Source organism: Anopheles arabiensis, chromosome 2 (genome assembly GCF_016920715.1).
Source record: "Anopheles arabiensis isolate DONGOLA chromosome 2, AaraD3, whole genome shotgun sequence".
NCBI lineage: Eukaryota > Metazoa > Arthropoda > Insecta > Diptera > Culicidae > Anopheles > Anopheles arabiensis.
The window spans coordinates 44,436,318-44,456,869 of record NC_053517.1 but is presented as its reverse complement, the minus strand read 5'-3'; the positions used below and the strand labels follow the sequence as shown (position 1 = coordinate 44,456,869).

The following is a 20,552-nucleotide window of genomic DNA, read 5'->3' as shown; positions in this document are numbered from 1 at the left end:
TGACGATTGGACAGAAACCGTATATAACCCATCCTAGCCGAGTTTTGGAAGCAACGGGCTCGTTATACCTTCTTTCAACGCTATTGAGTGGTCTGGTCCCGTGACAATTATCAATTCCTATAAGAATTCGTGGCTGGATGGTGGCGTATGAGTCGATCGGAAGGCCCTTTAAGTGCTCGTAACTAGAAGTCAACTGGGGCACTAGCAACGACTGTTTAGGTAAGGCCAGATTATTTACCGTTCTGGTGTTATGTAACTCGTATTTACGATTTGCGTTCTTTCCAGATACGATGATTTTCAGCCTTACTGAATCGTTTTCCTGTCGAGTCACTCTCCCAGTCCATTACAGGCAAAGGGGAGAGCGAGTGCCAGTTACTCCAACTTCGTTTAGAAGCGCGCTGTCCATAAGTGTTGCCGACGATCCGTCGTCTATAAACGCATAGGTGTCTACGGAGCCACGAGGTCCGTACACTTTAATTGGCAGGTATTTCAATAGAACTCGATCCTCGGTACCTGAATGCGTGCTGCAGAGTTCCACTGATGACCTGAGCGCCTGTACCGGAACACCGTCGTGTAACAGAGCATGGTGCACAGCTTCGCACCCATCCATTCCGCAAAGAGCATTTATAAGACAAGGTGTCTGGTGGGCAACTAGACACTTCATGCAAAGTTGCCTTGAGTGAACGAACGCTCTGCGTGCTGCTACCGAAAACTGCAAAAACGCACTGCAGTTAGATAAAGATTGACACGTTCCTTTGCACAACTTGCACAGGATTTGTACGCCCGATGAACCTTCTCCCGATGACGTTTGTGGTGACCGTATCGAATTGCCAATTGTCGTGTGTGTGTGTGTTCCAGTAGGCGGTTTGAGGTGCACGAATCGCTGGTGGGTGAATTCGAGGAGGCTGACGAGACGCTTGATGATTTTGTGAACGAAAGTCTTGAGATGGCTGCCACCTTCCCGTACTAATCCGCTGCTCGTTTGCGTTACGACTAGGAGGGTCTACGATAGCGTCACTAGCGTCGCGTGCCAATTGACTAATCCAGTGCCCAAATTCTGACAAACTTACTCACCGCAAACAACCAGGATTAGAAGCCGGCATTCTTCTCACTTTCTCAACCGTCGCTTCGATGATCTGGTCGGGACGACCGAACTGCACCTCCAGCGTTTCCATCACTTCATTCAGCCCATCGGGCAATAGCAGCAAATGTCCAACACTTTCTTTAGCCTCTCCGATCAACGCTCGCTGAAGCCGTAGTAAGTTTTCTGCCTCCGAAAAACCACATAACTCCGTCGATCGCTCAAACATCCGAATGAACATCGGCCACTCTTCCACCGCACCACTGAATACCGGTAGTTCTTTTCCAACAGCACCTTGTCGGGCCGAAATTTGCGATTGTGTGAGGTTAGCGCTTGAATATAAGGTTGGTGCCAGCGTAAGTTCTAGAGCGATAACTCGGCGGCATTTGGAAGGAAGTTCTTCTATGAGCCTCATCATGGTACTTTCTCCAGGTAATATAATCAGGAACCTGGGGATGATCGTGATATAACATTCGTGGTGGGTTGGTGGTGCTAGCGAAACATGGAGTAGGGGGTACCATACCCGGAGCCGAGTTTGCGCCGCAGTGATCGGTAGCGGACAGCCATTCTTTGCTTTAACCCGTTGCGCTGCGCCATCGCGCTCACTGGCTTCTGTGTAGCCTGCATCTTCAAGCTCTATCAACTCCAGTTCCATCTGTCTCAACTTCAACTGTTGCTTCTCCACTTCAACTCTCTTTCTTAAAATCTCGGCACGCCGAGGATGGTGTGCCGTAGGAACGGCGGTGCGTTTTTCCGTCACATGACTTTCTGCTAACTCCTCTTCAATCAACAAAACTGACTCCTCTGGCGTCGCAATGCACTCCGCCATTGAGTTGGGCAACGGTGATCGCAAATCCGCCTCGTTCCGTGGGCCGTTCGGCTGTGCCGTGCTCGATTCCGTGTTCAATAACCCTTCCGCAGTCGGAAAACCTCCGCTCGCCATTCCACCAACGACTTTGTTGCTTCGCGGCACGACCGCTTCAACTTGGCCACTCTCCTGCCTCACCACCGAACTGGCAACCTCTCGGGTTTCCTTCTGCTGGATGGACATAACACCGAACATTTTCCGTTGAACTGCACTCACAAACAAATACTCAACGGGTTTCTTCACAACTACAGATTTAATTTTGGAATGTCATAACTGCTTTCGGATGTTGTTCAAACTTCTGCAAGCCGTAGACTTATTTTAGGCAGCTTGAGGCGAGCGCCAAAATTAAAATTTTTTACTCAGAGATTCGATCCGAAAAGAACGTTCGTATAGCATTCGCTCCTATTTATAATCTTTCGGTTTACCGCCATTCTGTTTCCATCAAACCTTTTTCTATCGTTTTGGCCGATTATCCTTCGCTAATATTTCACGCTTCCGATCTCTCAAACCTATGGCATAGCTCTAGCCATCCTACACTGTCAGTGCCGCTCAACTCTGTTCGTAACAAGCCTCATAAACGTTCACGCCCCTATCGAAGAGAAAGAGGAAGAGGAGAAGGACCTTTTTACGGTCGCCTTGCTAGAACTATAGATGCGTACCCCAGACATGACCTCATAATCATCCTGGGGGACTTCAACGCAAAAGTCGGTAGGGAGCCAATGTACCGCCAATACACTGACTGTCACAGTCTGCATGAGCACAGTAACGATAATGGTAGTAGATTGGTCCAGTTCGCCGCAGCGAACAATCTGGTTGTAGGAAGTACCAAATTTGTGCGCAAGAAAATCCACAAGGTCACATGGGCGCACTCTGAGGGAGAATCCTTCAACCAGATCGACCACGTGTTAATAAGCCGCCGCCGACAGTCGAGTCTGTTAAATGTCAGAACATATCGAGGAGCCAATATCAATTCCGATCACTACTTGGTTGGCTTAGTGATACGTTGTAGAATCGCCCGCCCCCGCGCCAATGGGGGCGGAGAAAACACGCAGCCTCGGCTCAACACGGACTCTCTAAGGGACATTACTGTCCAACAGGAATTCAAAGCCGCTTTAGACGAGTCTCTACTACCAGAAAACAGTTATGAAACTACGAGCGAGAGGTGGAACGCTCTAAAAACAAAAATAATAAACTGTGCAAAAAATATACTCCCAACACGTCGTGGCAACACCAAATCTGGCTGGTTCGACGATGAATGCAGACAAGTGACCGAACGTAAGAATACTGCATACCGAGCAATGCAGCAACGGCATAGAACGCGGGCATGTTTAGAGGAATATTCACGGCTCAGACGCGAAGAGAAACGAGCAAAACATGCGGGAACTCGAACAAACCAGAGAGGCGTACGGACCGACACGAAAGTTTTACCAAGCGATAGCGGGTCACCGAAACAACGTTGTACCTAAAGTTACCTGCTGTCGCAACAAGGATGGAGATCTGGTCAGTAACCAGCCAGAGGTCCTCTCGCGGTGGGCTCAGTACTTTGATGAATTACTCAACGACCAGTTTAACGAACAGCTAGAAGCGCCACTAGCAGATAGTGTCATGCTACTGCCACCTAGCATAGAAGAAACACGAAAGGCTATCCGTCGGCTGAAAAATAACAAGGCACCCGGAACCGACGGAATTGCAGCCGAACTGGTCAAAAATGGAGGGGCGCGACTAGAAAACGCGATTCATCAAATTGTTACTGAGGTGTGGGATAGCGAATCGATGCCATGTGACTGGAATCTCGGCATCATCTACCCCATATACAAGAAGGGAGACAGGTTGGACTGCAACAACTACAGGGGTATTACGGTGTTGAATACCGCCTATAAAATATTATCCCTGATCCTTCAGGATCGCCTTGTCCCGCACGTCGAAGAGATAGTCGGAAACTATCGAAGAGGATTCCGAAACGGAAAATCAACCACTGATCAGATCTTCACCATGCGGCAGATCTTGGAGAAGATGGCTGAATACAGAAACGACAGATACCATCTCTTCATAGACTTCAAAGCCACATACGATAGCATAGCCAGGGTAAAACTGTACGACGCTATGAGCTCATTTGGAATCATTTAGAATGACTATGACCAACGTCACATGCCAGGTGAGGGTGGATGGAAAACTCTCAGGATCTTTTACTACCACCAAAGGTCTGCGCCAGGGGGACGGGCTTGCTTGTCTCCTATTCAACTTGGCGCTAGAGAGGGCCATCCGCAACTCGAGGGTGGAGACTACGGGAACCATCTTCTATAAGTCAACCCAGATCCTGGCATACGCTGATGATATAGACATCATTGGTCTGCGGCTCTCCTATGTAGCAGAAGCCTACCAAGGGATCAAACAGGCGGCAGAGAGCCTCGGATTGCAGATAAACGAGGCAAAGACCAAACTGATGGTGGCAACATTATCGGGCCCACCAATAAATAATCAGAATTTACGTAGGCGTGAAGTACAGATAGGTGAACGCACGTTTGAAGTCGTCCCAGAATTCACCTATCTGGAGTCAAAGGTCAGCAACGAAAATAGCATGGAAGCTGAGTTGCGCGCAAGAATGCTGGCTGCCAACCGGTCGTTCTACAGCCTGAAAAATCAGTTCACCTCAAAGAACCTGTCGCGACGGACGAAGCTGGGACTATATAGTACCTACATAGTACCAGTACTCACATACGCCTCTGAGACATGAACACTATCCAAATCTGACGAAACCCTCTTAGCCGCGTTCGAGAGGAAGATGCTCGGAAGGATAATTGGCCTCGTATATGTGGAAGGACAATGGAGGAGCCGCTATAATGACGAGCTATACGAGATGTACGGCGACCTCACTGTCGTACAGCGTATAAAACTCGCCAGGCTCCGGTGGGCTGGCCGTGTTATACGCATGGAAACGGACGACCCAGCCCGTAAAGTCTTTTTAGGCCGTCCACAAGGACAGAGGAGGCGTGGTAGGCCCAAATTGAGGTGGCAAGATGGCGTGGATGCGTCCGCCATTAAGGCCGGGATAACGGACTGGCAGACGAAGGCGCGAGACCGTGAGCGGTTTCGGACACTCCTGAGGCAGGCCAAGACCGCAAAGCGGTTGTAGCGCCGGATATGTAAGTAAGTAAGTTGCATTGATAATTAATGAGTATAAAAAAGTTATAACATTATTATCATCTTATTATTTTCACATCAATAAAATTAAAAACAACTTAAAGAAATACTTTTATAACAAGTCTTAACATAAATATGGAGTTTGTAACAAAACGCTTATTTATTTATTTGCCAACCTTTTTTAAATCTAGAATATTGAATATTATAAAAGTATTTATTAACATCGTTAAGCGCGCTTACAAAAAAGCCCTCGCACCCAAAGCAACTTTCAATCAAAATCGCCATAAACGTAAACTTATTAGGCAATAAATTTATTTTATTTGTTTAAATTATTTAAATTTACTTTCAACATTTTATAGTTCTTTCTTTGGCAATGTAACTCCCACTTAAAGCTTAAAAGATTTCAAGAACTTAAAGCTGGAAGACTATTTTGCTTAAATAATAGTGCATGAATGAAAAATAATAAATCTGTGTTTTACTTGTAATTAAAGAAGTTAATCTTCTAAATATCGATTTTTCCTTAAGCAGATAGCTTATATATTCAACGACATGTTTAAAAAATTTATTTAAGTAATGTACAGTGGTCGGTCGCGAAGATGACAAAACCTGTAAAAAATACTGCTTGGGAATTTTAAAAGGCATGTAACGCTTCTCATATGTAACGTAGATCACTGAGCCTTACTTTTACCAATTATTTAGATGGCGTTGCTACTGGTTGCAGGGACTTTGATCACCACTAGATGGCGTTATTGAATGTGGAGTTGCATATGCGTTAGGGCATTTCAATACTTTGTATTTTATAGGCATTCCTACATTGCAAATCATTTTATTGTTTCAAACAACGAAACACTTTAAAATGCTTCACAAATTTGGGTAACTGGTGATTAAGATGAAGGGTGAAGGGAAACATTAATAAGTATGGTTGTTTATTTGAACCTTCCTAATTTTTGGTCCAACTTTTTAAAGCCATTGTCAACGTTTCCCGATATATTGAAAGCCAAAGAACTTAAGGCTACCTAAACGCACAACATTTTTCGACAATCGACCCTTTCAACATTTTCCCGTGGTTAACGATAATTCAGGTAAAAGTGTCCTTTACTGTTTTCAGAAAAAAGTCAACACGCAGGTATCACTGGTTGTATTTATATGGTAAAACCAACCCTCTTGAACAAGCTACCTGGAAAATCTTATGCATCGCTTATGATATGCTGCATTTTGTAGAATTCGTAGTGAGAGGTTACAGAATTGAAAATATTAAGGGATGCTTTTTGTGCCAAAGGACGGCACATTTTTTCATTTACATTTTGTACACAGTTTCAAGCACGGTTCTTGATATATCTGGATTTTTTTTCCTTCTGGTTCTCCCATAACAGCATAAATCGAATAAAATGTCTTTGGCAAAGTAATTTGTCGCCCTGAAAAGGACGGTTTTGGGTTTGAGATGAAGGAAGCTTTGTCACACCGTTTAAGCCTTCTTTTCGGTCTTCTTGGGCAGCAGCACGGCCTGAATGTTGGGCAGCACACCACCCTGAGCGATGGTTACTCCGGACAGCAGCTTGTTCAACTCCTCGTCGTTGCGGATGGCCAGCTGCAGATGTCGCGGGATGATGCGCGTCTTCTTGTTGTCACGGGCAGCGTTTCCGGCCAACTCAAGCACTTCAGCGGCCAAGTATTCCATGACGGCTGCCAGATACACGGGTGCTCCGGCACCGACGCGCTCGGCATAGTTACCCTTGCGCAGGAGACGATGAATACGGCCAACGGGGAACTGAAGACCGGCACGGTTGGAACGGGACTTTGCCTTTCCCTTTACCTTTCCTCCCTTTCCACGGCCAGACATGGTTAGATTTGATTGGGGTACGTTTGTAAGGGATCACGAACAACACGATGTTCTCCTTGAGAAGGGTCTTTTTATAATAGAACAATTTTGACCCGACCGATGCTTATATAGCAGCTTATTCGTGCTGCCCGATACTCGTTTGGAATTTTTCGAGCTGCACGATACGTATTCTCTCTCACAGCCCGTTATAAGCGATCGGAGAGCTCGGAATTTTTCTAGAACGCAATCACCCGTTGAATCATACACATCGTGTCCCAGTGTTGAGTGAATTTTTCCGTCGAAATGGCACCCAAAACCAGTGGAAAAGCTGCGAAGAAGTCTGGCAAGGCCCAGAAAAATATTTCCAAGTCCGACAAGAAAAAGAAGCGCAAGACCCGCAAGGAAAGCTACGCTATTTACATCTACAAAGTGTTGAAGCAAGTCCACCCGGATACTGGCATCTCTTCGAAGGCCATGAGCATCATGAACAGTTTCGTCAACGATATCTTCGAACGCATTGCTGCTGAGGCATCCCGCTTGGCGCACTACAACAAGCGTTCGACGATCACGTCCCGCGAAATCCAAACCGCTGTTCGTCTGCTGCTGCCTGGTGAGCTTGCCAAGCACGCCGTCTCCGAAGGAACGAAGGCTGTCACAAAGTACACCAGCTCGAAGTAAGCCACTGAAATGATTGGCTTCTTTTCATGAACCTCTCTTAAATCGGTCCTTTTCAGGACCACAAACCGCATTCAAACAAAGAATTATCCTTCGTTTCATCTGCACCAGCGAATTAGCGCTTTAATTTCAGGGTGTCCGTCTTCGTCAACGTTATTGTTCAGTTTGTTGCGTTTGCCTGTACTAAATGGCATTAGTGCAGGTAAACGCAGCCATATCCTAAGTTTGTTTGCGAACTTTGTATTGGAAACAATGATGCTGTGATTGACATTAAAGTTCTGCGTTGTTCATTGTATATATTAATGTTAAATAGAACCTTAGCACGTTTAAAAAAAACATTAAAAAAAAGTCTGCACTGGTTGGAAGCGTTTTGCGAGGTGAAATTGTAAATGGAGTTTCGTGTATCATGAATTATGAATAGAAGTCGTTTCGCTCGTTGTATGACAATCATTTTTTAATTAAATTTTCCTCGCGCATACGAGGATAATTTATCGACAAAGCAACCAATAGCAGCTTATGTGTCGTGAGTCAAATGTTGTAATAGATTTGTTCGATTTTAATCTTGCTTATAAGGATTGAAGGGTCGTCTTCTTAAGCGTTTGAATTAAAGTGTGTATAAGCATCAGTTAAGTTGTTTGTGTCGAACATTTGTTGTAAAATATATAGTCATACTATTCGTTCGTAGTTTGTTGTAAGCAGCGATGTTGGTATAATAGTCATAGGTATAGATGGTAATAAAGTATTGATCAATATAGTCATAATCCTCAGATGCCCTATTAAAAAGCGAAACTTTGACAAGAAAAAGTTAAAATACCTCCCATAACATTGATTATTTAAAACAAATTTTCCCCCTTTTCACACTTTCCTCGTTATAACAAAACGACATACGTGAAGGTATGTACAATTTCATAATAGCAATCGAAAGAAAATTCTTGGAATGGTCAACAGCATTGGTGGTCCTGAAAAGGACCGTTTTGAGAAGGAAATGCCCCGTTTAGACAGGGACCGCTTCCGGATGCATGGACGATTTAGGCACGCTCTCCGCGGATGCGACGGGCCAGCTGGATGTCCTTGGGCATGATGGTGACGCGCTTGGCGTGGATGGCGCACAGATTCGTGTCTTCGAACAGACCAACCAGATACGCCTCGCTGGCTTCCTGCAGCGCCATGACGGCTGAGCTCTGGAAGCGGAGATCAGTCTTGAAGTCCTGGGCGATCTCACGCACCAAGCGCTGGAAGGGCAGCTTGCGGATGAGCAGCTCGGTCGACTTCTGGTAGCGACGGATTTCTCGGAGGGCCACCGTTCCCGGACGGTAACGATGCGGCTTCTTCACTCCTCCGGTGGCCGGGGCACTTTTACGAGCAGCCTTGGTGGCCAGCTGCTTGCGAGGAGCCTTACCTCCAGTCGATTTACGAGCGGTTTGCTTGGTACGAGCCATTTCACTTCGGGAGCGTAGGTTTCGTTGAGCACGGAGCGAACTTGTTTATTTGACAAAAGATGAACGTTAAATGAGGAAACTGCTCGAACAAGAGCTCTTTTATGCGCTTGCCAACCCTTGTTTTCTCTCATCTCAAGAGCAAGAGGGAATTCGTGGATGAAAAAGTATAAATAGGGACGTTGAGCTCGAAAACGCTCATTCGTGATCGTCAATTTAAAGTTGGAACATCGTGAACGTACAATCCTGTGCTCATCATGACTGGAAGAGGAAAGGGAGGAAAAGGTCTGGGTAAAGGAGGAGCCAAGCGTCACCGAAAAGTGCTGCGGGATAACATCCAGGGCATTACCAAGCCCGCCATCCGCCGTTTGGCTCGGCGCGGAGGAGTGAAACGTATCTCCGGCCTCATCTACGAGGAAACCCGTGGCGTCCTGAAAGTATTTCTGGAGAATGTGATTCGTGATGCGGTCACTTACACTGAACACGCCAAGCGTAAGACCGTCACCGCTATGGATGTGGTGTATGCTCTGAAGCGTCAGGGCCGCACTCTGTACGGTTTTGGAGGTTAAATTCAACGTGCTCTAACAAACCTCCAAATGGAGTCTCAAAACGGTCCTTTTCAGGACCACAATACATTACTCAAGAGCTGTGTCTTTCGCAACATTAAAATGTTTTATTTGAGAGAAAAAATGTCTATGATGGCTTCGAATGGTGTGCGTACAACATTTTACTCGCATAACAAGCACTCACACTGCTGTATATTCAGTGCATTTACATGAGATGGCGTTTTGTGAATGTGATTTTTTAACTTATACGTATCCGTTTGAAGCGTTCGCAAAAGCAACGATTGAAGCGTTTGTTAAAATGAATCATTTTTCTCTCTTGCGTTTTTTTATCTAAATTTTCTAATAAAAATATTTTTTTTAGAGCAAACCTCTCATCCTCTTGAAGCAATAATCGCCGCGTGGATCATACCGTTTTTTCGCATCAGCTCTAATCTGACTTATACATGCGCATCGTTCATGTATACTTGGGATAACTCATCAAAAGAAGGTAATCGGGTGAAAAAACTACACCGTTTACATAAAGTTTATGAATTTGTTATAACAGCCAACAGCGTCAATGTTGCCTTTGAATCCGTAAATCACTCAATGCTTATTTCAAAACTATCAAGCTATGGAGTAAATGGGGCGCTAGTTCATTGGCTCTCCTGTTATTGAAGTGATAGGCATATTACAGTGAATATTTCCTTCTCTCTATCTGCACCATTCACCAACACGTCCGGGGATCCACGTTTCTCGGCCCTATGCTATTTAAAAATTTATAAATGACGTTATTTACGTTATACCAGATTGCGAAAAATTGTTTTATGCAGATGATATGAAAATGTTCCTACCGGTACCAGATCAAACCGATTGTTTAACTCTTCAAAACTGTTTAATTCGATTTAACTCATACCCACCAAATACTTTCTGCAAGATTTGCTATCAGGGTGCTATGAACATGAAGAAATTAACTCCACCTCCAAAATCTATGCTGTTAACTGAATGCTATATATTTTCTTGGGATACTGACTTCATTTGGTATACTGACTTAGCGATGCTCCGCTAGCGATGCTTACATTTTGGTTTGTACATTTGGTAATTGTTCCCCAGCTTCCGTTATCATTAAAATGTTTCCCAGTTATTATCCAGGACAAACACCCTGGGACCTCATAGATCGCATAATGAATTATTTGGGAAAAGTAACGCTCAGCCCTTTACGTTACGCTAGCGTTACAAGAAACGTCTGTCTAGCGCAAACCCAAGCAGCATTTTTGAACGCCTGGATAAGCAAATCGTCGTGGATAAGCAAATTGAGGTAAAAATAAGGCTCAGCCCTCTACGTTACGCTAGCGATACGCGTAACGCCTGTTTACCACAAACCCAAGCAGCATTTTTGAACGCCTGTTTTAACCGCCGTGGATGAGCAAATTAATAAATTATCATCGTTGTTTTACATGATAATTAGAAAAGCAACAATTTTTGAACAAACATAAAAAAAGAACAGCAATTGCAAAGATAACACTCATTGATAATTCATGAGTATAAATAAATAATATTATTACTATTAGGCTATCATTTTTAACAGCAATCAGAGTTGTAACAACTTCACGTATTATAATAATAACAATCTTACACATAAAAAATTGTTACTTTTAAAAATGATTATTTATTTATTTTCCCATTGATAAAGCAGGATAATGAAATACATACAAATATTTACTACCTTCATTAACCTCAATTTAAAAAAGAGCTCTTGCACCTAAGGTAATAATTATATTTCATATAGTTTATTAATTTATTATTATTTTTAATATTTTATACTTTCTAATCATAGGAAATGTTACTAAAATTGAAAGCTTTTGTGTGTGGGTGTTTATGAACTTTTCAAAAATACTGTTTGGGAATTTTAAAAGGCATGTAACGCTTCTCATATGTAACGTAGATCACTGAGCCTTACTTTTACCAATTATTTAGATGGCGTTACTACTGGTTGCAGGGACTTTGATCACCACTAGATGGCGTTATTGAATGTGGAGTTGCATATGCGTTAGGGCATTTCAATACTTTGTATTTTATAGGCATTCCTACATTGCAAATCATTTTATTGTTTCAAACAACGAAACACTTTAAAATGCTTCACAAATTTGGGTAACTGGTGATTAACATGAAGGGTGAAGGGAAACATTAATAAGTATGGTTGTTTATTTGAACCTTCCTAATTTTTGGTCCAACTTTTTTAAAGCCATTGTCAACGTTTCCCGATATATTTAAAGCCAAACTTTTGTGAGAACCTAAGGCTACCTAAACGCACAACATTTTTCGGCAATCGACCCTTTCAACATTTTCCCGTGGTTAACGATAAATCAGGTAAAAGTGTCCTTTACTGTTTTCAGAAAAAAGTCAACGCGCAGGTATCACTGGTTGTATTTATATGGTAAAACCAACCCTCTTGAACAAGCTACCTGGAAAATCTTATGCATCGCTTATGATATGCTGCATTTTGTAGAATTCGTAGTGAGAGGTTACAGAATTGAAAATATTAAGGGATGCTTTTTGTGCCAAAGGACGGCACATTTTTTCATTTACATTTTGTACACAGTTTCAAGCACGGTTCTTGATATATCTGGATTTTTTTTCCTTCTGGTTCTCCCATAACAGCATAAATCGAATAAAATGTCTTTGGCAAAGTAATTTGTCGCCCTGAAAAGGACGGTTTTGGGTTTGAGATGAAGGAAGCTTTGTCACACCGTTTAAGCCTTCTTTTCGGTCTTCTTGGGCAGCAGCACGGCCTGAATGTTGGGCAGCACACCACCCTGAGCGATGGTTACTCCGGACAGCAGCTTGTTCAACTCCTCGTCGTTGCGGATGGCCAGCTGCAGATGTCGCGGGATGATGCGCGTCTTCTTGTTGTCACGGGCAGCGTTTCCGGCCAACTCAAGCACTTCAGCGGCCAAGTATTCCATGACGGCTGCCAGATACACGGGTGCTCCGGCACCGACGCGCTCGGCATAGTTACCCTTGCGCAGGAGACGATGAATACGGCCAACGGGGAACTGAAGACCGGCACGGTTGGAACGGGACTTTGCCTTTCCCTTTACCTTTCCTCCCTTTCCACGGCCAGACATGGTTAGATTTGATTGGGGTACGTTTGTAAGGGATCACGAACAACACGATGTTCTCCTTGAGAAGGGTCTTTTATAATAGAACAATTTTGACCCGACCGATGCTTATATAGCAGCTTATTCGTGCTGCCCGATACTCGTTTGGAATTTTTCGAGCTGCACGATACGTATTCTCTCTCACAGCCCGTTATAAGCGATCGGAGAGCTCGGAATTTTTCTAGAACGCAATCACCCGTTGAATCATACACATCGTGTCCCAGTGTTGAGTGAATTTTTCCGTCGAAATGGCACCCAAAACCAGTGGAAAAGCTGCGAAGAAGTCTGGCAAGGCCCAGAAAAATATTTCCAAGTCCGACAAGAAAAAGAAGCGCAAGACCCGCAAGGAAAGCTACGCTATTTACATCTACAAAGTGTTGAAGCAAGTCCACCCGGATACTGGCATCTCTTCGAAGGCCATGAGCATCATGAACAGTTTCGTCAACGATATCTTCGAACGCATTGCTGCTGAGGCATCCCGCTTGGCGCACTACAACAAGCGTTCGACGATCACGTCCCGCGAAATCCAAACCGCTGTTCGTCTGCTGCTGCCTGGTGAGCTTGCCAAGCACGCCGTCTCCGAAGGAACGAAGGCTGTCACAAAGTACACCAGCTCGAAGTAAGCCACTGAAATGATTGGCTTCTTTTCATGAACCTCTCTTAAATCGGTCCTTTTCAGGACCACAAACCGCATTCAAACAAAGAATTATCCTTCGTTTCATCTGCACCAGCGAATTAGCGCTTTAATTTCAGGGTGTCCGTCTTCGTCAACGTTATTGTTCAGTTTGTTGCGTTTGCCTGTACTAAATGGCATTAGTGCAGGTAAACGCAGCCATATCCTAAGTTTGTTTGCGAACTTTGTATTGGAAACAATGATGCTGTGATTGACATTAAAGTTCTGCGTTGTTCATTGTATATATTAATGTTAAATAGAACCTTAGCACGTTTAAAAAAAACATTAAAAAAAAGTCTGCACTGGTTGGAAGCGTTTTGCGAGGTGAAATTGTAAATGGAGTTTCGTGTATCATGAATTATGAATAGAAGTCGTTTCGCTCGTTGTATGACAATCATTTTTTTAATTAAATTTTCCTCGCGCATACGAGGATAATTTATCGACAAAGCAACCAATAGCAGCTTATGTGTCGTGAGTCAAATGTTGTAATAGATTTGTTCGATTTTAATCTTGCTTATAAGGATTGAAGGGTCGTCTTCTTAAGCGTTTGAATTAAAGTGTGTATAAGCATCAGTTAAGTTGTTTGTGTCGAACATTTGTTGTAAAATATATAGTCATACTATTCGTTCGTAGTTTGTTGTAAGCAGCGATGTTGGTATAATAGTCATAGGTTATATAGATGGTGATAAAGTATTGATCAATATAGTCATAATCCTCAGATGCCCTATTAAAAAGCGAAACTTTGACAAGAAAAAGTTAAAATACCTCCCATAACATTGATTATTTAAAACAAATTTTCCCCCTTTTCACACTTTCCTCGTTATAACAAAACGACATACGTGAAGGTATGTACAATTTCATAATAGCAATCGAAAGAAAATTCTTGGAATGTTCAACAGTATTGGTGGTCCTGAAAAGGACCGTTTTGAGAAGGAAATGCCCCGTTTAGACAGGGACCGCATGGACGATTTAGGCACGCTCTCCGCGGATGCGACGGGCCAGCTGGATGTCCTTGGGCATGATGGTGACGCGCTTGGCGTGGATGGCGCACAGATTCGTGTCTTCGAACAGACCAACCAGATACGCCTCGCTGGCTTCCTGCAGCGCCATGACGGCTGAGCTCTGGAAGCGGAGATCAGTCTTGAAGTCCTGGGCGATCTCACGCACCAAGCGCTGGAAGGGCAGCTTGCGGATGAGCAGCTCGGTCGACTTCTGGTAGCGACGGATTTCTCGGAGGGCCACCGTTCCCGGACGGTAACGATGCGGCTTCTTCACTCCTCCGGTGGCCGGGGCACTTTTACGAGCAGCCTTGGTGGCCAGCTGCTTGCGAGGAGCCTTACCTCCAGTCGATTTACGAGCGGTTTGCTTGGTACGAGCCATTTCACTTCGGGAGCGTAGGTTTCGTTGAGCACAGAGCGAACTTGTTTATTTGACAAAAGATGAACGTTAAATGAGGAAACTGCTCGAACAAGAGCTCTTTTTATGCGCTTGCCAACCCTTGTTTTCTCTCATCTTAAGAGCAAGAGGGAATGCGTGGATGAAAAAGTATAAATAGGGACGTTGAGCTCGAAAACGCTCATTCGTGATCGTCAATTTGAAGTGTGAACATCGTGAACGTACAATCCTGTGCTCATCATGACTGGAAGAGGAAAGGGAGGAAAAGGTCTGGGTAAAGGAGGAGCCAAGCGTCACCGAAAAGTGCTGCGGGATAACATCCAGGGCATTACCAAGCCCGCCATCCGCCGTTTGGCTCGGCGCGGAGGAGTGAAACGTATCTCCGGCCTCATCTACGAGGAAACCCGTGGCGTCCTGAAAGTATTTCTGGAGAATGTGATTCGTGATGCGGTCACTTACACTGAACACGCCAAGCGTAAGACCGTCACCGCTATGGATGTGGTGTATGCTCTGAAGCGTCAGGGCCGCACTCTGTACGGTTTTGGAGGTTAAATTCAACGTGCTCTAACAAACCTCCAAATGGAGTCTCAAAACGGTCCTTTTCAGGACCACAATACATTACTCAAGAGCTGTATCTTTCGCAACATTAAAATGTTTTATTTGAGAGAAAAAATGTCTATGATGGCTTCGAATGGTGTGCGTATAACATTTTACTCGCATAACAAGCACTCACACTGCTGTATATTCAGTGCATTTACATGAGATGGCGTTTTGTGAATGTGATTTTTTAACTTATACGTATCCGTTTGAAGCGTTCGCAAAAGCAACGATTGAAGCGTTTGTTAAAATGAATCATTTTTTCTCTCTTGCGTTTTTTTTATCTAAATTTTCTAATAAAAATATTTTTTTTAGAGCAAACCTCTCATCCTCTTGAAGCAATAATCGCCGCTACACATGCGCTTCGTTTATTGACACTTGTGATAATTATTCAAAAGAAGAATTGGGCGAAAAAAGCTACACCGTTTTCATGAGGTTTGTGAGTTTATTATAATAGCTATGTATAAAATGCTGCCTTTGACTCCGTAAATCACTCAACGCTAATTTCAAAACTATTAAGCTACGGAATAAATAGAACGCTTGTTCATTGGCTCTCCTGTAATTTAAGTGTAAGACAAATTACAGTGAATATTTCATCCGGGGTTCCACAAGCCAGTATTCTAGGCCCTATTCTTTTTATCATTTTCATAAATGATGTTATTTACGTTACACAAGATTGCGAAAAATTGTTTTATGCAAATGATATGAAAATGTTCCTACCGGTATCAGATCAAACCGATTGTGTAACTCTTCAAAACTGTTTAATTCGATTTAACTCATACCCACCAAATACTTTCTGCAAGATTTGCTATCAGGGTGCTATGAACATGAAGAAATTAACTCCACCTCCAAAATCTATGCTGTTAACTGAATGCTATATATTTTCTTGGGATACTGACTTCATTTGGTATACTGACTTAGCGATGCTCCGCTAGCGATGCTTACATTTTGGTTTGTACATTTGGTAATTGTTCCCCAGCTTCCGTTAATGATAATGATAAAATGTTTCCCAGTTATTATCCAGGACAAACACCCTGGGACCTCATAGATCGCATAATGAATTATTTAGGAAAAGTAACGCTCAGCCCTCTACGTTACGCTAGCGTTTCAAGTAACGTCTGTCTAGCGCAAACCCAAGCAGCATTTTTGAACGCCTGGTTTAATCGTCGTGGATAAGCAAATTGAGGTAAAAATAAGGCTCAGCCCTCTACGTTACGCTAGCGATACGCGTAACGCCTGTTTACCACAAACCCAAGCAGCATTTTTGAACGCCTGTTTTAACCGCCGTGGATGAGCAAATTAATAGATTATCATCGTTGTTTTACATGATAATTAGAAAAGCAACAATTTTTGAACAAACATAAAAAAGAACAGCAATTGCAAAGATAACACTCATTGATAATTCATGAGTATAAATAAATAATATTATTACTATTAGGCTATCATTTTTAACAGCAATCAGAGTTGTAACAACTTCACGTATTATAATAATAACAATCTTACACATAAAAAATTGTTACTTTTAAAAATGATTATTTATTTATTTTCCCAACTATTGATAAAGCAGGATAATGAAATACATACAAATATTTACTACCTTCATTAACCTCAATTTAAAAAGAGCCCTCGCACCTAAAGTAAAGTTTATTCACAATAGGCGGAAACATAGATTGAATAGGTAATAATTATATGTCATATACATTTTTAATTTATTAATATTTTTAATATTTTATACTTTCTAATCATAGGAAATGTTACTAAAATTGAAAGCTTTTGGGGTGTTTATGAAATTTTCAAAAATACTGCTTGGGAATTTTAAAAGGCATGTAACGCTTCTCATATGTAACGTAGATCACTGAGCCTTACTTTTACCAATTATTTAGATGGCGTTGCTACTGGTTGCAGGGACTTTGATCACCACTAGATGGCGTTATTGAATGTGGAGTTGCATATGCGTTAGGGCATTTCAATACTTTGTATTTTATAGGCATTCCTACATTGCAAATCATTTTATTGTTTCAAACAACGAAACACTTTAAAATGCTTCACAAATTTGGGTAACTGGTGATTAACATGAAGGGTGAAGGGAAACATTAATAAGTATGGTTGTTTATTTGAACCTTCCTAATTTTTGGTCCAACTTTTTTAAAGCCATTGTCAACGTTTCCCGATATATTTAAAGCCAAACTTTTGTGAGAACCTAAGGCTACCTAAACGCACAACATTTTTCGACAATCGACCCTTTCAACATTTTCCCGTGGTTAACGATAAATCAGGTAAAAGTGTCCTTTACTGTTTTCAGAAAAAGTCAACACGCAGGTATCACTGGTTGTATTTATATGGTAAAACCAACCCTCTTGAACAAGCTACCTGGAAAATCTTATGCATCGCTTATGATATGCTGCATTTTGTAGAATTCGTAGTGAGAGGTTACAGAATTGAAAATATTAAGGGATGCTTTTTGTGCCAAAGGACGGCACATTTTTTCATTTACATTTTGTACACAGTTTCAAGCACGGTTCTTGATATATCTGGATTTTTTTTTCCTTCTGGTTCTCCCATAACAGCATAAATCGAATAAAATGTCTTTGGCAAAGTAATTTGTCGCCCTGAAAAGGACGGTTTTGGGTTTGAGATGAAGGAAGCTTTGTCACACCGTTTAAGCCTTCTTTTCGGTCTTCTTGGGCAGCAGCACGGCCTGAATGTTGGGCAGCACACCACCCTGAGCGATGGTTACTCCGGACAGCAGCTTGTTCAACTCCTCGTCGTTGCGGATGGCCAGCTGCAGATGACGCGGGATGATGCGCGTCTTCTTGTTGTCACGGGCAGCGTTTCCGGCCAACTCAAGCACTTCAGCGGCCAAGTATTCCATGACGGCTGCCAGATACACGGGTGCTCCGGCACCGACGCGCTCGGCATAGTTACCCTTGCGCAGGAGACGATGAATACGGCCAACGGGGAACTGAAGACCGGCACGGTTGGAACGGGACTTTGCCTTTCCCTTTACCTTTCCTCCCTTTCCACGGCCAGACATGGTTAGATTTGATTGGGGTACGTTTGTAAGGGATCACGAACAACACGATGTTCTCCTTGAGAAGGGTCTTTTATAATAGAACAATTTTGACCCGACCGATGCTTATATAGCAGCTTATTCGTGCTGCCCGATACTCGTTTGGAATTTTTCGAGCTGCACGATACGTATTCTCTCTCACAGCCCGTTATAAGCGATCGGAGAGCTCGGAATTTTTCTAGAACGCAATCACCCGTTGAATCATACACATCGTGTCCCAGTGTTGAGTGAATTTTTCCGTCGAAATGGCACCCAAAACCAGTGGAAAAGCTGCGAAGAAGTCTGGCAAGGCCCAGAAAAATATTTCCAAGTCCGACAAGAAAAAGAAGCGCAAGACCCGCAAGGAAAGCTACGCTATTTACATCTACAAAGTGTTGAAGCAAGTCCACCCGGATACTGGCATCTCTTCGAAGGCCATGAGCATCATGAACAGTTTCGTCAACGATATCTTCGAACGCATTGCTGCTGAGGCATCCCGCTTGGCGCACTACAACAAGCGTTCGACGATCACGTCCCGCGAAATCCAAACCGCTGTTCGTCTGCTGCTGCCTGGTGAGCTTGCCAAGCACGCCGTCTCCGAAGGAACGAAGGCTGTCACAAAGTACACCAGCTCGAAGTAAGCCACTGAAATGATTGGCTTCTTTTCATGAACCTCTCTTAAATCGGTCCTTTTCAGGACCACAAACCGCATTCAAACAAAGAATTATCCTTCGTTTCATCTGCACCAGCGAATTAGCGCTTTAATTTCAGGGTGTCCGTCTTCGTCAACGTTATTGTTCAGTTTGTTGCGTTTGCCTGTACTAAATGGCATTAGTGCAGGTAAACGCAGCCATATCCTAAGTTTGTTTGCGAACTTTGTATTGGAAACAATGATGCTGTGATTGACATTAAAGTTCTGCGTTGTTCATTGTATATATTAATGTTAAATAGAACCTTAGCACGTTTAAAAAAAACATTAAAAAAAAGTCTGCACTGGTTGGAAGCGTTTTGCGAGGTGAAATTGTAAATGGAGTTTCGTGTATCATGAATTATGAATAGAAGTCGTTTCGCTCGTTGTATGACAATCATTTTTTAATTAAATTTTCCTCGCGCATACGAGGATAATTTATCGACAAAGCAACCAATAGCAGCTTATGTGTCGTGAGTCAAATGTTGTAATAGATTTGTTCGATTTTAATCTTGCTTATAAGGATTGAAGGGTCGTCTTCTTAAGCGTTTGAATTAAAGTGTGTATAAGCATCAGTTAAGTTGTTTGTGTCGAACATTTGTTGTAAAATATATAGTCATACTATTCGTTCGTAGTTTGTTGTAAGCAGCGATGTTGGTATAATAGTCATAGGTTATATAGATGGTGATAAAGTATTGATCAATATAGTCATAATCCTCAGATGCCCTATTAAAAAGCGAAACTTTGACAAGAAAAAGTTAAAATACCTCCCATAACATTGATTATTTAAAACAAATTTTCCCCCTTTTCACACTTTCCTCGTTATAACAAAACGACATACGTGAAGGTATGTACAATTTCATAATAGCAATCGAAAGAAAATTCTTGGAATGTTCAACAGTATTGGTGGTCCTGAAAAGGACCGTTTTGAGAAGGAAATGCCCCGTTTAGACAGGGACCGCATGGACGATTTAGGCACGCTCTCCGCGGATGCGACGGGCCAGCTGGATGTCCTTGGGCATGATGGTGACGCGCTTGGCGTGGATGGCGCACAGATTCGTGTCTTCGAACAGACCAACCAGATACGCCTCGCTGGCTTCCTGCAGCGCCATGACGGCTGAGCTCTGGAAGCGGAGATCAGTCTTGAAGTCCTGGGCGATCTCACGCACCAAGCGCTGGAAGGGCAGCTTGCGGATGAGCAGCTCGGTCGACTTCTGGTAGCGACGGATTTCTCGGAGGGCCACCGTTCCCGGACGGTAACGATGCGGCTTCTTCACTCCTCCGGTGGCCGGGGCACTTTTACGAGCAGCCTTGGTGGCCAGCTGCTTGCGAGGAGCCTTACCTCCAGTCGATTTACGAGCGGTTTGCTTGGTACGAGCCATTTCACTTCGGGAGCGTAGGTTTCGTTGAGCACAGAGCGAACTTGT

The 20,552-nt window shown here is 43.2% G+C and overlaps 8 protein-coding genes across 8 annotated transcripts; 4 read left to right on the top strand and 4 right to left on the bottom strand.

Annotated features, from left to right (window-relative positions):
- Positions 1-6,064: 6,064 nt before the first annotated feature.
- LOC120897098 (histone H2A) lies at positions 6,065-7,020 on the bottom strand. Its single transcript, XM_040301712.1, has one exon. The coding sequence runs from the start codon at positions 6,928-6,930 to the stop codon at positions 6,556-6,558; it is 375 nt and encodes a 124-aa protein (XP_040157646.1). The 5' UTR covers positions 6,931-7,020; the 3' UTR covers positions 6,065-6,555.
- A 192-nt stretch (positions 7,021-7,212) lies between these two features.
- Positions 7,213-7,587, top strand: LOC120898367 (histone H2B). Its single transcript, XM_040304138.1, has one exon. The coding sequence runs from the start codon at positions 7,213-7,215 to the stop codon at positions 7,585-7,587; it is 375 nt and encodes a 124-aa protein (XP_040160072.1).
- A 973-nt stretch (positions 7,588-8,560) lies between these two features.
- LOC120898363 lies at positions 8,561-14,811 on the bottom strand. Its single transcript, XM_040304128.1, has 5 exons — positions 14,372-14,811; positions 12,322-12,672; positions 9,370-9,568; positions 9,263-9,281; positions 8,561-9,063 (listed from the first exon to the last, which is right to left on the bottom strand). The coding sequence occupies exons 1-5, from the start codon at positions 14,774-14,776 to the stop codon at positions 8,613-8,615; spliced, it is 1,425 nt and encodes a 474-aa protein (XP_040160062.1). The 5' UTR covers positions 14,777-14,811; the 3' UTR covers positions 8,561-8,612.
- On the top strand, positions 9,216-9,644 carry LOC120896696 (histone H4). Its single transcript, XM_040301027.1, has one exon. It carries the CDS (start codon positions 9,278-9,280, stop codon positions 9,587-9,589), a length of 312 nt encoding a protein of 103 aa, XP_040156961.1. The 5' UTR covers positions 9,216-9,277; the 3' UTR covers positions 9,590-9,644.
- Positions 14,812-14,986: 175 nt separating the features above from the next.
- LOC120896695 (histone H4) lies at positions 14,987-15,398 on the top strand. The gene has a single exon (XM_040301026.1). The coding sequence runs from the start codon at positions 15,032-15,034 to the stop codon at positions 15,341-15,343; it is 312 nt and encodes a 103-aa protein (XP_040156960.1). The 5' UTR covers positions 14,987-15,031; the 3' UTR covers positions 15,344-15,398.
- A 2,649-nt stretch (positions 15,399-18,047) lies between these two features.
- LOC120898361 (histone H2A) lies at positions 18,048-18,422 on the bottom strand. Its single transcript, XM_040304125.1, has one exon. It carries the CDS (start codon positions 18,420-18,422, stop codon positions 18,048-18,050), a length of 375 nt encoding a protein of 124 aa, XP_040160059.1.
- A 281-nt stretch (positions 18,423-18,703) lies between these two features.
- On the top strand, positions 18,704-19,078 carry LOC120898360 (histone H2B). The gene has a single exon (XM_040304124.1). It carries the CDS (start codon positions 18,704-18,706, stop codon positions 19,076-19,078), a length of 375 nt encoding a protein of 124 aa, XP_040160058.1.
- Positions 19,079-19,910: 832 nt separating this feature from the next.
- LOC120895761 (histone H3) lies at positions 19,911-20,542 on the bottom strand. Its single transcript, XM_040299358.1, has one exon. The coding sequence runs from the start codon at positions 20,505-20,507 to the stop codon at positions 20,097-20,099; it is 411 nt and encodes a 136-aa protein (XP_040155292.1). The 5' UTR covers positions 20,508-20,542; the 3' UTR covers positions 19,911-20,096.
- Between the last annotated feature and the right edge of the window lie 10 nt (positions 20,543-20,552).